The sequence below is a fragment of the Heloderma suspectum genome, chromosome 1 (assembly GCF_057233095.1).
Source record: "Heloderma suspectum isolate Gila_16-S chromosome 1, 16-S_ref, whole genome shotgun sequence".
In the NCBI taxonomy this organism is placed as follows: domain Eukaryota; kingdom Metazoa; phylum Chordata; class Lepidosauria; order Squamata; family Helodermatidae; genus Heloderma; species Heloderma suspectum.
Window position 1 is genome coordinate 15,089,711 of NC_139458.1, and position 15,612 is coordinate 15,105,322.

Here is a 15,612-nt window from a genome sequence, read left to right on the forward strand (position 1 = left end):
AATAAATAAATCCTCCTCTTCCCCAAGCCCTCGTAGCCAGGGCCGGCCTAACCTTACAGGCCAACTAAGCCAAAGCCTGTTGTGGCACAATTCGGTGCTTCCTGGCCTGCGTACCAGGAAGCAACATCGTTTCTGGTCCATTGCGGGGACCAGTTCAAAGCGCCACTCTGGCTCGCAGCCACACTCCACAAGACAAAGACAAGCCAGGGAGAACAGGCTGGTGGTAGGCCTAATCCACAGGCCTCAACACCCAGGGGCTCTCAGCTGCTGCCCTAGAATGCTCAAGTGCTGACATCCAGCCTGGCCACCGAACATGGACCGTGGACTGCTAGGTGTTTGGCTGTTTTTGTGACCCCAGTCAGGCAGTTAAAATCAGAAGGTTCATCACAGCCATATTTGAGTCACCATCCATGGCCAGCAGCAGGACCGCCGCCCCCATTTAGCAGGGCCAGGCCTACCATTCGGCAAGGTGAGGCAGTTGCCCCAGGTGGCAGATGCTGAGAGGTGATGGCATGGTGTTGTGTGCCAAGCAGCCTTCCCTGTGCCCCCTAAGCTAGCCTGCTGCCATCAGGTGTGGGAGAGGATGCCATTCCATCACCAGTGTTGAAGAAAGATTCAACTGCAAGGCCAGTCAGCTGTGGATCATGGAATGGAAAGGGGCGCCATCTTGTTTTTCACCTCAGGGAGCAGAATCTCTTGCTCTGGCCCTGGCTGGTGGGCTGCGTTCGGCATGGCAAGTCAAAAGATGCACATGCCTGATTTCCACTTCGTGAGGGGCTTTGATAGGTAGCAGAATGATTTTTAGTTGTCTGTCTGCGTTGGAACTGGATTCTGGACAGAAGCCAGCATGATACAGCCTTGGAGGACATTCCTCAGCAGAGTCGCTGCTAATAGCGGAAGTACTCACTGACAAATTTAACTAACGGAGGGAAATAAAACCTTCCAACAAAAAGCTTACTGGGGATGAGAATCCTAATTAGTTATATAATGTCCACCTGGCAGGCAGAAGGGCGAGAGGAGAGAAAAGAAGGAAGATGCTTTGCAAACCTTGTAAAAGAACATCGGGGACACAGTCTTGAAGCACTGGATTGGAAAGGAGTTTAATTGTCCTCATTTTGAGCATTCCAGCCAGAGTTCAGAGCAGGGACAGCCCATCCATAGGAGAGATGGAGCATTTGAACCAGGTGCTGTCCTTGAAGCATATGCTCCAACTATTGTACCCTTCCTATCCTATTATTATCATCATCATTATCATCATTATCATCATTATTGCACCATCATATGCATGGTGCTGTACAGGGTACAAGAGGACAGTTCCCTGCCCCAAGGTGCATGCAATTTAAAATTCAGCACAAGGGAAACTACATAGGAAGGGGATGGAAAGGGAGGCAGGTGGTAAACAGAGAAGGAATATGTCACTATTTCAATTACAGGCTAAGGGAGCGATCCTAAACTCTTGGGGAGGGCAGCTGAGGCACTGATGGAGGCTGTGCTCCTCCCCCTGCACAGGTAGAGAGAGAGGTTCAACACCAGAGGTTCCCCAGGTGCCTTGGCGGAAAGTTTTGCTGCTGTCGCTGCAGCACCTGTGTGATGCACTGCAGGTAGCGAGGCGGAAAACGGGGCATTACAAGGGTGTGTTGGGGGCATGTCAGGGAGGCCTTGGATCCACTGGTTGCAAAACCAATCATTCCCTCCACAGGGCTGAAAAAGTATGTCAGGGGGAAGGGGATTTTTTAAAAGGCTGAACTGGCCGGGGGGGGGGGGGAATAGAAAATCTGCCCACCACCACTACTTCCTGCACTGTAAGTACGCACTAGCGGGACATAGGAAGTGGAGATCTCTCCACCAATCTCCCGCTACCACCTGAGGAATGCTCTGTAAATTGCAGTCCTGCATGGAAAGGAGGGAGCTGAGCCCAAGGCCTCATGGAACAATTGGGTTTCAAGGTGGGATTTGAATGAAGTAATGAGTTCCCTGGGACTGCAGCCTCATTCATCAGCTAGAGAATCAAGGGCGACTGCGAGTGGCTGCATCCCCGCCTCCTAGGAAGAGCATCACAGCAAGGGGGAGACCAACCTAGCCCCTTACATCAGGCAGAAAAAGAACAGCTCCAGGGAGCTTGTTTTGTGCTTCCCTGCCAGAAAGAACGTGTCTAAGATCTTTGAAACTAAGAACTGGTGCACGAGTTTTGCTTCTGCTTTTTTTCCTTCTCCCTCCCAATCCCTTTTCCTTTTGTGCCATGTCTTTTAGAGTGTGGCTGCCTCTACATTAAAGGAAAAACCCACAGCCTTCCTGTTGTAGAGCCTTTCCACGTTTACAGCTGGCTCCCAGACAGCGACCACGCAATTGCTGAGAGGGGAAGTTTTTAATTTTCAAGGTTCCATAGAGATCAACGAAACAGCACCATCTAGTGGCTGTTTTAATAGCGTAACAATCCAATTTAAATAGTTCATTATTTCCAGATCTTTTTGAGATGGAATAACCAGAAAATACTTCTGGATGTGCCCTGGAGGTTGATGACGTCACGAAAAGGACCCGCAAACTTCCGTGAGTGAGCAATCTCAACAGCAGGATAAAAGCTCTGTGTGAAGAAGCCCTGTAAGCCTGAGGGCAGTGACTATCTCATTATTAATCTTTGGGAGCCCTTTTTGGTTTAAGAGCAAGGTAAAAGTGTTGTAAATAAATAATACAAGATTGGAGGCAAGTTTAGAAAGAAATGGGATGCACTGCTGTGCAATGGAGAGAAGGGGTGATGACAAGATCCAAGAGGGGCAAGGAGTAGGAGAGAGCCAGTGTGGGGTAGTGGCTAGAGTGTTGGACTGGGAGTCAGGCGATCCGGGTTCTAGTCCCCACTCACTCGGCCACGAAAGCTCACCAGGTGACTTTGGACCAGTCACTGATTCTCAGCCCAACTTACCTCACAGGGTTGTTGTTGTTGTGAGGATAAAATGGAGGAGGAGAAGGATTATGTACACCACCTTGGGTTCTTTAAGGAGGGGAAAAGGCAGGATATAAATGTAATAAATAAATAGGAGGAAAGGAGGTTTCTTAAGACTGGAGAAATGTAGTATCATGTGTTTGTTTTTAAAAAATACTAGTCTCCCTTTCTACTGGACTTTCAGGGTAGCTAAATAACTAGAACAATATAAAATGCCACAGTTTGTTTGTTTGTTTTAAATGAGGGGCAATGAGACATAAACACTGCATAAAACTGACATCTTACTGTGATTTCATTTTTATTAAAAACACAGATTGATTTGCAGGTTGGATGGTGCCATTTATAATTATTGAAACCAGACTATGAGCAAGAGAGAAAGTAAAAGCTTTCTCAGCTGACAATTGCCAGTGAAATATTATTTCTTCCCAGTCACGGAATAGGGGGGTTTTCCTACAGGCAAATAAACTGGCAAAACAGCAGTGTTTAATAAATAATGTAGTTCAAATTTTCAAAGGCATCTAAAAGAAAAACAGAATTAATATCTAGGTAGCACCTTGAACTGACCCCAAGAACGCATTCATGGGAAAACATTATGTTGGTGTTAGTTTAACCACATCATTTTCCTATCCATTAGCAGAATGACCAGGTGAGTTATCCTTTCCACACAGCAGTACTGTATTAGTAATAATAACAGCAACAGCAGTCTTGATAAACTGGGTTTCCCGTTAATTCTAGCAGGAAAGTGCTTCCTTTCTGCACCATTTGCACTGCCTGCAGCAGGGAGTAAATTAGCCCTCCTCCTCTCTGCTTTGCCTTAAGTTGGTAAGAAACACAGTAGCTATCCCATAATCCTTTGCAGTGAGTCAGGGAGCACGGGGAGTGCCGCCTTTAATGAGGAAATTCTACCCAACTATTTCTCACAGGCCAAAACGTGAAATATGTTCACGTTACATTTTTAGAGGAGTGTTCACACATTACTCTGCATTCCCACCCTCGGTGGGACACAGGTGTGTATGTGAGCCCCACCACCAGCGTCCCCCACTTCCACGTAGACCTCTGTGCATTGAGCTTTATCAAGGTTTAGTGTACATCCCCCTCTTCAGAACTTCACGGTCAACGTGCGAAGGTCTACGCAAAAGCCAGGTTCGCAGGGATGCTAGGGACAAGGCTTACATGCGCGTGCTCATCCTTGTACCCAGTTTAGCCCTGTGTGTGAGCAGGCACACGCCTGAACAGGGCCTTTATATAGTGATGTGAAGTGTAACCCCCTGCAGGATACGTGGAAAGCCACCCATTTGGGCCCTGAGGAGATGCCGTGGAAGGAGGAGGGTTTTTTAATGAGCTTCCGCCGTGCATTAAAAACGTGGTTGTTCAGGCAGGCATTTGGGGTGGGTTAGGGTATTTTAGAAAATGTTTTTATTGTAGAATTTTATTGTTTTAAACTGTTTTATTGTATGCTGTACATCGCCCAGAGTGGCTGAGTGACCAGCCAGATGGCCGATTAATAATTTTTATTATTATTATTATTATTGTGACGCAATTCTGAGGGAGAGTGTGGAAGATCTGAGAGAGGAAAGAGGCTGAGGAGACCACAGGGAGAGGGGATGAATAAAAAGCACCAACTAGAGAAGGCGGTGGAGCAGAGAACTCCTCTTCAAAACCCACACACAGTGTTCATCCAGCAGAGTGACAGAGAGTGACATGCCGAGGCCTACAGCTGCATTGCAGCCCAAGGCTGTGTAGCTGCAGACAGGCATTGGAGGAGAGACCCTCTTCACTCAGTATTAGATGACCAATTCATTGGACTCCATTCCCCACCACCACCCATTTTTTGCTTTGTTTGGAGGCTTACCTTAAATTGTATAATCTGAATATTGCTTCTTTTCCTCTTTCCCTCTCCTTATTAAATAAATTCTCATCAGCAATTTTTTAACTTTCATTAGCATTTTTATTCATTTTCATAGAAGTGTTTTGATGGACAGATTTTATATATACACACACACACACACACACACAATTGGACTACTTATTTTTATTATGTCTAGGTAGAACCATTAACTTTTTCAGAGAGCACAATCCTATGCAAGTCCTACTGAACACATTAGGACTTATTTCTGTACGGAGTAGCAGCAGTACTTTTATGAGCAATTGTTTGAATTTTTAAAAATCTATTTACTCAAGATCGAAAAGTTTATTTATAGTATTTGTTAATCAAGAAGCTTGAATACTTGACTAGCAATGTAAGGATTACAATATTCTGTCACATATTCTTCCAGGTAAAGGAATCAGTGGGCAAAAGCATACTGGGCTATATCCCCTAGAAACCCATGTATGAGCATTTGTATACACCATTGCATGCAAATAGCTGTACAAGTATACAGAATGACAATTTGTGTACATATGTACACAGATTGTGCATACATTGAATGTAATCTGTGAACGCCCCTTATGTGTCCACCAAAGATGTTCTAAGGGGATACCTAACAGTGTAAAAATGTGAATATGGTTTTTAAAAAGGCTTGCAAAGCATTTGATTAAAAAAATTATAAAAATGATAAAAAGATGTATCACACAAGGATAAAAATTTTATATGGAAAAAAATGCTTGCAAAGATGTATCACTGGAGGATATAGTTTTGGGTTTATGAAAACTCAGGTCCCAGGTGACCCAAAGGAAAGCCCATTCTGTACAAACTGACGACGATTTGCAAAGCCTCTGAAAGTGTGACTATACCAAACAGAGCATGAAAACTGCAGGCTGTGCAGATGCATTCACAGCTGATCGAGGGGCAGGGAAACTTCAGAGCCAAGCAGCTATATTCTGCCCTGGTTTACGCTGCCGCCGCCCTACTGCAATTTTCACCTGGGCAGAATTTGGCCCAAAGCAGCTTGTGCTACAGCAGTCGGAGGATTCAGATGGTCTCACATTCCGTCGTTGCGGTGAGGCACACGCTGCAGTCGCACCGGATGGCCTTGGGGTATGTGTAGAAAGGGCTGACATTGGCTGCACACCTTGGCAGTTTCACCGTTACTAGCCTGGTCTCGTTGTAGGTGCAGACTCGATGGTGCGCTTTGATGTAAGGGGGATCCAGGACTGGTTTCTTTTCACAAGGGAGGAAAAAGAGAAATACAGGGATAAGGCTGGAGAGATCAAGCTGCCTTCCACTGAGCCAGACCCAGTGAAGGCTGGTGGCTCCAGGACAGTGGGGCGGTGAATCCACTCTAGGTTTTAGTCAGAACTCTAAAGGAGACATCCAAGGTGTTTCTGCACCTTGGAGAGCTACTTTAGAGTTCTGACTTGTTCTGACTGAACCCCGGAGCGGATTCACCGTCCCACTGATATCAGAGCCACCAGCCTCCATTGATGTATCGGACTGTCCTCTGTTTGAAGGTCTGTCTTTTCCAAATTCATTTTAAAGATCAAGAACCATTAGAACTGCTCTTGAGAACCTGGATAGCAGAATGAATAGGCAGACACAAAGGTCACCTGGCCACAGCCTTCCACAGTATGATGATATGTGCTGAGTTTCTATTTAAATTATTATAATAATGTCTAAATTTGCATCTCTCTGTATATACATAAGCATATGGAAATGGTACATAAATCACTGTCCACTTTTGTCCTCTTTTTTGCTGTTGCGTGCCCTCTTTTCTGGCGATTCAGAAATGGCCACCCTAATCTCTCTTTCCCCACCCCACCCCCCACTACTGCTTTATAGTGGTATTGAAGTGCACCAATAATTTTTGGGGCACATTACACATTCTATATACCGCTATCGTAGTGTTATCTCCTGCTTTTTATTCCATATTATCCAAAGTTGTGTGTCCTATGAGGTGGAAGAGTGATATAGCGGTACCATGATGGGATTGTAATGATATGGCACAAGGGGTAAACCTGGCCCTTCTCTCTCTCTCTTTAATTCAGTAAAGTCCTACAAATGCCAAGAGGTATTTCCCACAAGTGTGAGGGAAATGAGGCTCAGGCCTACTGGTAAATGAGAAAGAGGCTAAAATTAGTCACGATCCTCTTTCTGCTCAATGTGTGTGGACTTGCTTGCCCATCCTGTCATTCCCACCCACAGACCCCTACAGCACAATCACCACAGTTCTGAGGCAACCAAAATTAGAAACGTACTTATTATTGGGATATGGAATAAAACATATCACTTGTGAATCAGGGGCTCTATTTTAATCTCTGTGGAATTTTCTGTCAGTGAAGTAATAAAGGACAGTTTTCTCTTAAGTGTTTAAGCCATAAGAGGCTTTCAAAATTACATAATGACAGCATTACGTAAACGCTTTAGAAATATTTTGCCACACAACACAACTGAAAGGCGGGGGGGGCACAACCTGCAGTGTGGAATTGTAAAGCAACTGATTCTCATTAGAGATGGAGTCCCGCCTGAGATTTCTGGAAGCCAGTGAGGTCATCTGTTTGTGAGCCAGAACAAGCCACTAAAGGCCTCTGCAAGGCTGTTGAAAGCCTTGCTTACACAGTGGATTGGGCCCATTCTCCTTCAGCCACTGCTCGGCAGCTATATTCACGTCATCATGCACCACCACACAGGACACAGCCAAAAATATTCTCAATGAAACCCTAGGCATTTGCTTGATCATTCATTTGCCTTTTACCAATTAATTGATTAAGGCTGCAATCTTATTTACCTGGTCCCAGTGCATCCAGTGAATAGACACATATAGAATTGCATGGCACATTCTTTAGCAAATGTGTACATTGCCCAAATCTCATTACAGGCAGAACTGTATACAGACATATATGCATATGCTGCAATCCCCTGGAAATGCACTGGGAAAAAACAACGAATATAGTACTGAACACAGAATTCAGCTCCCTAAGAACCTCAGCTTTCAAGCCCAGAGCCGGTGCCTGCAGAAATATTTGTATTTGTCTATCAGTGGAGGCTGGTGGCTCCGATGTCAGTGGGGCAATGAATCTGCTCTGGGTTTCAGTCAGAACCGATCAGAACTCTAAAGGAGCTCTCCAAGGTGCTGAACCCATAGGGGATAGACAAATACTCTGACCTGGCTTAAAGGTGCTTCCTATGATCTCATACACTTTATTGTAACTCAAAAGCAAAACACGAACAACCCTATAATCAGGGATGAATGTATGTCATTGTTAAAATAAAATAAAATCCTGCACCTAGGCAATCCAAATTCCTTGCCAAGAAAAAATTACTTCTGCAGCAGTATAAATTAGGCAAACTGAAGAAATCTGCCTCTTATTTTGCACCATTTTTTCTACCTCCGACCTCCTGCATAACTTACTCAACCACCTCTTGGGCTTTAAAGATGTCAGCAAGTACCGGCCATAGGCTTACAAGCATATCTTAAGGGCTAGAAACATGTTTTTCCTCTTTAAATGAAAGCTGAGGTTCTTAGGAAGCTGAATTCTGTATTCAATATTACATTTTTTTGTCTTTTCTCAGAGCGGATTCACACTCCCACTGACATCAGAACCACCAGCCTCCATTGTGTCTATCCAGCCCAGCCTTCTCTATTCTACTCTGACTGGCACCGGAACTCCAGGATCCCCAACACAGCTGTTCCTATCACCTGCTCCTTTAAATGGGAAATACCAGGAGTTGTTGTTGTTGATGATGATTTGACTTTATTATTCTTTTTATTATTCATAATTCTATACTTCTTAATATACTTAAATCTCTAAATAGTTCACACTAAAATACATATATAATACAACATAAAAATAATATAAAATAATAAATCATTACAAACATTACAGCAAAAATAGCAATACATCAGAGCAGTGTCATAGTCCATTACAGGTCAGGGAAAGCCGATGTAAACTAATATTTTTCCAAGATATGTTTGATGCTTGTCACAGTTTCTGCCTCTCGAACCAGGTATGGCAGAGTGTTCCAGAAGGCGGGTGTCACTGCTGAGAAGGCCCCGCTTATTTGCTATTACCTGGTGACATTCTATCGGTCATGGAATGACCAAGAGGGCCTCCTCTGAAGATCTCAGGGGTTGACTGGGTGCATATTGGGTGGGCTTCCCCAACCTGCCACCTTCCAGTTGTTTTGAACTACAACTCCCAGGATTCCTGACTATTGGCCATGCTGTCTGGAGCTGAAGTCCAAAACAGCTGGAGGGCACCAGGTTGGGAAAAGAAGTCTGTTAAGTATCCTGGTTCCAAGTTATTTCGGGCTTTGTTAACAACAGAACCTCGAATTCGTCTTGATAGCTAATAGGCAGCCAATGCACTTCTTTTAACACAGGCGCAACATGTACAGTGTCCTAGCTGCTGCATTCTGCACCTGCTGCAACTTCTGAACAAGGCACAAGGGCAGCCCCACACAGAGCACATTACGGTAGTCTAAGAGGAGGGCAACGAAGATGATCAGGAGACTGGAAACAAAGCCCTATGAGGAGAGACTGAAAGAACTGGGCATGCTTAACCTTGAGAAAAGAAGACTGAGGGGAGTTATGATAGCACTGTTCAAGTACTTGAAAGGTTGTCACAGAGAGGAAGGCCAGGATCTCTTCCCGATCATCCCAGAGTGCAGGACACGGAAGAACGGGCTCAAGTGACAGGAAGCCAGATTCTGGCTGAACATCAGGAAAAACCTCCTGACTGTCACAGCAATACAACAGTGGAACCAATGACCTAGGGAGGTGGTGGGCTCTCCCACACTGGAGGCATTCAAGATGAAGCTGGACAGCCATCTGTCAGGGATGCTTTGACTTGGATTCCTGCATTGAGCAGGGGGTTGGACTAGATTGTCTTGTAGGACCCTTCCAACCCTACTATGCTATGATTCTATGAATCATGAGGTTTTAGTGCTGGAATCACAGTGGCTAGGCTATCCGTGGATGGATCCAGAAGCACACCCAAACTACATACCTGTTGCAACCCCATCAAGAACAGGAAAACAACCCAATTCCTGGACCTGAGAACCACCCACCCATAAGGTCTCTGTCCTAGCAAGATTCAGCATGAGTTTATTAGCCTTCATCCAGCCTATAACTGCATCCAGGCACAAGTTCAGAGTTGAACATGGGACCTCCTGCATGCAAATGTGCTCTACCACTGAGCTATGGTCATAGCTTATGACCACTAACTGACCCTCCCATCCACTACCTCTAGCAACTTAGCCAAGAGGGTAAGTTGACAGCTCTATGTGCCACAGGTGCTCACCTCCCAAGTCTCACAACGACCCCAGCAGGCATCTGTTGTGATGCGCATCGCCTTGCAACCAGGCTTCTTGGCCAGGAAAGTGAATTCACGCACGGCACAGCCAATGAACGTCTGCAGGTTGATGCCGGAAGGTGGGGCGGTGCTGACACAGCTGGCCAGGATCAAGATGGGCAGAGAGCCTTGCACCACCTGCTGGAGCTTCATGCTACGTGGAAAACAGCAAAGACGGAGGAGTGTTAGAGATGCTTGACTGCGAGTTGTTCTCCATCAGCTTTCATAGAATCATAGAATAGTAGGGTTGAAAGGGGCCTACAAGGCCATTGAGTCCAACCCCCTGCTCAGTGCAGGAATCCAAGTCACAGCATCCCTGGTAGATGGCTGTCCAGCCTCGTCTTGAATGCCTCCAGTGTGGGTATTTCCTTTCCCTACTCTGGTGCCCTTCAGATGTGTTGGACTGCAACTCCCATCATCCCCAGCCAACATGCTGGCTGGAAATGATGGGATTTGCAGCCCAACACATCTGGAGGGCACATGGGTAGGGAAGGATATTCTGGATAGTTAAGATCCAGATGTTGTCATCTCAAGGTCCTTAGGTGGTAACAGCTTCAACTCTCCCTTCTGCTGGTATCCTGAGATATTTGCTTGTGACAGTGGCCCTGCTCAGATGGCCTGTGCATATACATTTGGTGTTTTTTATGAACAGTTCGGGCAGTGCTGAAAAACAGCTCCCTTTCTGGGTGGTTTTTACTTATTCATTTTTGCACGCTCTTTGCAAAAACGTTCACTTACTCATTTAAACAGTCTTTGATTGCCCTCATTTACCCTTACTGACATCATCAACTGACATCATCAAGTGTCATGATCAAACTGCCCCGGGCATCATTTGAAGGGCAGAGGTACCTATAATCAATAAAACAAATAATCAATCAATCAGCCAAGACTGGCCAGGATTTTACTGACCGATATCTGATGATGCCATCATGACATAATCCTATTCACCTCCTTAGATGGGGTCATCTGTGTGCCTCATTCAGAAAGGCAGAAGCAGCCGCAGACAGAGGAAAGAGCATCAAAGTAACAAGAGCCGTGGAAACAATGGTGCAAAAGAAGATTTAAAAGTGGAATATTAGCACAATCCAGGTGGTTTCTATCCTGCTGAAATTGCAATTCTATCCTACTGAAATTTCCAAAAATTGAAACTATCAAATATTCAGTTCATACACTTATTTTAAATATGCAATATAATATGAGAGAGAGAGAGAGAGAATGTGTGTGTGTGTGTATAAAACAGTCTTTCTGGTGTGCTAGTACTCCAAACCATCTGTCCAGCCACAGGCAAATATAAATAAATACACACACAGTGTGTGTGTGTGTGTGTGTGTGTGTATGAATGAATCCGTTGCCCATGTAGAATTTGCTCCAAATGCATGTTTTGATGAAAATGTTTATAGCCATCACTTGCCACCAATTGCTTTGTCCTGGTCATCTCAGAACAGGGTGAAGCAGTGACTTACATCCAGCAAAAGACAGCAAAAACTCTTACCTAGCTTGACGAACACCGCCCTTTTCTCCCGCTGTGGTTCACAACTGAAGTCAGTTGTTTGCAGAAACCAGGAGACCCGGCGGGGCTGCCTCTGTTAGGGTTGCTGCCGGCAGATCTCTTCACCAGGTGCTACTAGGCTGCTTAATTGCTCCAATTTATAGAAAAGGCCGTGTCAGTCAAATCACAATGGAGGCAGATCCTTACATGAACGGGCAGCAGCATCAAAGGTGCCGGGCTAGAAAACATGAGGTTCTCTGTTTTCCAAAGCTTGTTGACTTCAGGGGTATTGTTTCTCCTAACATCACCTGACCGAAACAAAAGGAGCATCTTGGCGGGGCTGCAGAACCCTCCGAAGGAAAGAATGAGTGGGACACTGGATCTTCCCCTCCTTCATGGTATTTCCAAACCCTGGCAATTTAGAATTGTGTGAAGTCAGTCACTCAGGTATCCATTACCCCAGGAAAGGAAAAGGAAAAAAAAACTGAACTAAGAGAATCCACAAACAAAACCCCTGGGTTAAATTTAACTCTTAGCTCTTTTTTCTTCTCTTTTTTTGGCATGTGTGTGGTTTTATTTTGTTTTTCTTTTTTTAATTTTGTGCAGTGAATAATCCAAGGTGTATATATGCAGCCATGCAAAGGATCACCCAAAAATGGCTTGGTCTTTTGCTCTCTATAATAACCTTTCAGCTGCCTCATTTGCAAACATATATTCATCTACCACCCCCTCCTTGCTGTCATGACAGCATAGGCAGGAACGGTACCATCAGAAACTTAGACCAAGGGCGCAGAACCTCAGGCCTGGGGGCCAAATCCAGCCCTCGTAGGTGATGGAAAGTCTGGTGTGACTTAGAGCAGAGTTGCTTTATACAGAGAAAGCATGGCGACACAGCATTTAGTATTGGAGGCAATAAACCAGGCTAGAGCCAGTTTAGAAGGAGTTCATATCAATGCACTTCATTAGTGCTGTTATACACATCGTCAGAGAAGGCTATCTTTTGTTGTTGTTGTTCAGTCGTTCAGTCGTGTCCGACTCTTCGTGACCCCATGGACCATAGCACGCCAGGCCTTCCAGTCCTGCACTCTCTCCCGGAGCGTGCTCAAGTCCATATTAATTGCATCGGTGATGCTATCTAGCCATCTCATCGTCTGCCGTCCCCTTCTCCTTTTGCCTTCAGTCTTTCCCAGCATCAGGGTCTTTTCCAGAGAGTTTTCTCTTCGCATTACCAACATCCCCTAAAGCTGGGTTCATGAGTGTAAGTAAGCAAAGGCAGGAGATACGGTTACTTGCTTCCTTTCCAGAGAGAGCTGTGTGGCACTTGTTGTTACAGAGGAGCAAAGAGGAAGAGGAAAGGGAGGGAGGGAGCAGGAAATAGGAACTGATCAAGCTACAGGACATTCTCTATAACCCCCTAGTGTATGGAAGCATGCAGCATTCTTCCTATTATCCAACTCTAGGGTCCGGATCTGGCAGTCTGGAGTTCCCCTAGCCCCACTCTTTTTTCCCTGACCACCGATTGTGTTATGGTTACCTGTTAGTTGTGCATTTTCCCCTATTCTAAAAGGTTGAAGTACTTCTTCTAAGGCTTAGTTACTAGCTTTAAGCTAAAATATGCTGGTATTTTGGGGTTTGGGCCCCCCGCCCCTCTGCATTCAGCCCTGCCCACCACTGGAACGCGGCCCCCAAGAGCTTCTCCAAAATGGAATTTGACCCTCGGACTGAAAGAGGTTCAACACCCCTGCCTTAGAGGAAGAGAAAGACAATAGACTGAGTTTAGGAAATCTGTGACTTCTCATCTAGGAGAGTTTTTCCTCTCCCAAAGCCCTATCCCCACAGGAGCTACAATAAAGAAAAAGTCTCTCTCAGTGCAGAGTTGAGGGCCTTTGTGAAATCAGCTGCCCATAGACTAACCTTCTCCCACTGCCTTCTCCCAGATTTGCAGACTGGAAAATCCTGAGCTGTGGATGCAAACTGGAGCAATGCTGCAGAGACCCAGAGCCAGCCCTACCATTAGGTAGAGTGGGGTGGCTGGCTCAGAAAGTTGATTACGGGTGTCTTGAAAGGGCAGTAAGTGGTTAGTTGTTGATGATGATGATGACGATGCATTTTACTGCCCAGGACTGGGAGAGGTGCTTATGGGATTTTCTGCCTCAGGTGATGTAATAATCTGGCTGGCCTTGTCTCTGGCAGCAAAATGGTCCCACTATTCGATAGTCGAAATATGGATTCCCCCTGTTTGAAATGCTCACACCTCTTCAGATTCATGTCTGCCTCAAAGGGCGGGGTGTCTCCACTGCCCACTTGCCCCTTTGGTCCACATAACATTAGATTAAGACACATGTATGCCCACCCCACCCCTCTCCTCTCCCAAGCAAATCCCCCCCCCCTCCAACCTCTATTTTTGGAAAAAGGAGAGGAAGCCAAGGAAGAGAAAACTATAACTCCCACTCTCCACTTCCATCATTGCCTGCCAGGGAGTATGAGATTATAATCTTCCCTTTGTCCTAATTTAGCTTGTGAGGCAAGGGAAATGACAAATCCCAGCTTTCACAGCAGGAAAATGGTCACTTCCCATTGAGAAGAGACTAATAACTCTCTCCTGTCTCTACACAAGCCCTTCCCAGAGCAGGCTGAGGAGGGCCCACTGAACCCATTTTTTTCCATCTTTCTTTTAAAGAAAAACCTAGGGGTTTTTTAGCATTCTCCAAGAATGCTAAAAGAAAGCCCCAACCCTAAAGGAGGTCAAAGTGAGCCAAGGGGAGCTAACCCTTCACTAATTGTAACTAGTGACAGACAAATTTACCCCAACAGAAATTGCAATTTGCTCGCCATGTTCCGAATTTCTCTGTCCAAACTCGGATGGAAGTTCTCCATTATTCCGAGTTCTCGTTTGGTACATGCAAACTGCTAAAAAGGCACAGATCTCCTCCTTGCCTGCCCCCTGGGCCATATCGCCACACTCCCACCTTCGTCTTCCTTGAAACGTCACGTGCATGGGCACCTAGCAAGCACTGCTTCCTGTCTTCAGAGATGGTATTTCAGCCTGGCAGCACTTCCTGGAATGATCATGTGATCAAGGATGAGCATGTCAGGCTGAAATGCTATTCTCCTTTTAAAAAAAAAAAGAAAAAAAGACAAGCACAAAAGGAAGTTTTCTAAAGTAGTCATAACTTCAGAAAAGCTCCTTTCTGGAGGACAGGACTGAGAAAAAAAGTCATGCAGTCTATAATCAATCTCGATTTGCAGAACGAAGTTCATTGGATACCCATCCAAGCTTGGCACACATACAAGCATGACGAACACAGCGCATTCGACGGATGAGGCACCTCATTTCAAGTTTAGCCAGCATCACTAATTATAATGAGCCCCAGGTTTGAAAGAGAAAAGCTTCCAACCCCCACCACACACCCGCCCAAAGGAAGAGTATTTCATATAGAAAATGGTAGGAGGCAATGTAAGATGAAGGAACTGTTTGTTTTTCTGTATAGTCAATCAGGCATCTTCTGCCATGTCCTGCAGGCATATATAGTTCAAAAAAGGGGCCGGTAAGAGAGCAAACTCAGTGCATTCTAGAGATAAGGAAGCAAAAGGGAAACCACCCATGTATAGAAACAAGCCTTCCCCAACCTGACACCCTCCAGATATGTTGTACTACAAGTCCCATTGGCCATGCTGACTGAGGATGGTGGGAGTTGTAGTCTTGTACATCTGGGGAGCGTCAGGTTGGTCAAGGCCGATATAAACTTTCTGTGGAATAAGGTTTTCCCTACACGCGCATGCATGCGTACATGCGTGCACAGAGTTAATTCTTCTTTTTAATTCTGCTGTATCCAAACCTTGCCCTGGCAACTGCTATATTGAATGGCAGCAGTGTTGCTTGTGAGATGTGACGCACCTCCTCAGACACAAATTTGTCCCCAGCATTCTTGCCTGGCGCTCGCTCATCTAACCT

At 45.4% G+C, this 15,612-nt stretch overlaps 2 protein-coding genes across 2 annotated transcripts in view; one reads left to right on the forward strand and one right to left on the reverse strand.

Annotated features, from left to right (window-relative positions):
- The window catches only part of RHOJ (ras homolog family member J), a 122,001-nt gene extending 113,299 nt beyond the window's left edge, over nucleotides 1-8,702 (forward strand). The window contains exon 5 of the mRNA XM_084836688.1: nucleotides 8,388-8,702. Within this exon, the coding sequence (XP_084692814.1) occupies nucleotides 8,388-8,567 (180 nt within the window). The 3' untranslated portion in view covers nucleotides 8,568-8,702. The remainder of the gene's footprint in view (nucleotides 1-8,387) is intronic.
- GPHB5 (glycoprotein hormone subunit beta 5) lies at nucleotides 4,958-10,321 on the reverse strand. The gene is made up of 2 exons (XM_084836710.1): nucleotides 10,118-10,321; nucleotides 4,958-6,038 (listed from the first exon to the last, which is right to left on the reverse strand). The coding sequence occupies exons 1-2, from the start codon at nucleotides 10,319-10,321 to the stop codon at nucleotides 5,850-5,852; spliced, it is 393 nt and encodes a 130-aa protein (XP_084692836.1). The 3' UTR covers nucleotides 4,958-5,849.
- Between the last annotated feature and the right edge of the window lie 5,291 nt (nucleotides 10,322-15,612).

Bases quoted from the DNA above. Each gene is read 5' to 3' on its own strand.
- GPHB5 (XM_084836710.1), bottom strand. From the start codon at position 10,321: ATGAAGCTCCAGCAGGTGGTGCAAGGCTCTCTGCCCATCTTGATCCTG. The intron at 6,039-10,117 runs GTGAGCACCTGT...CCTTGTGAAAAG, and splicing joins GTCGTTGTGAGACTTGGGAG to AAACCAGTCCTGGATCCCCC.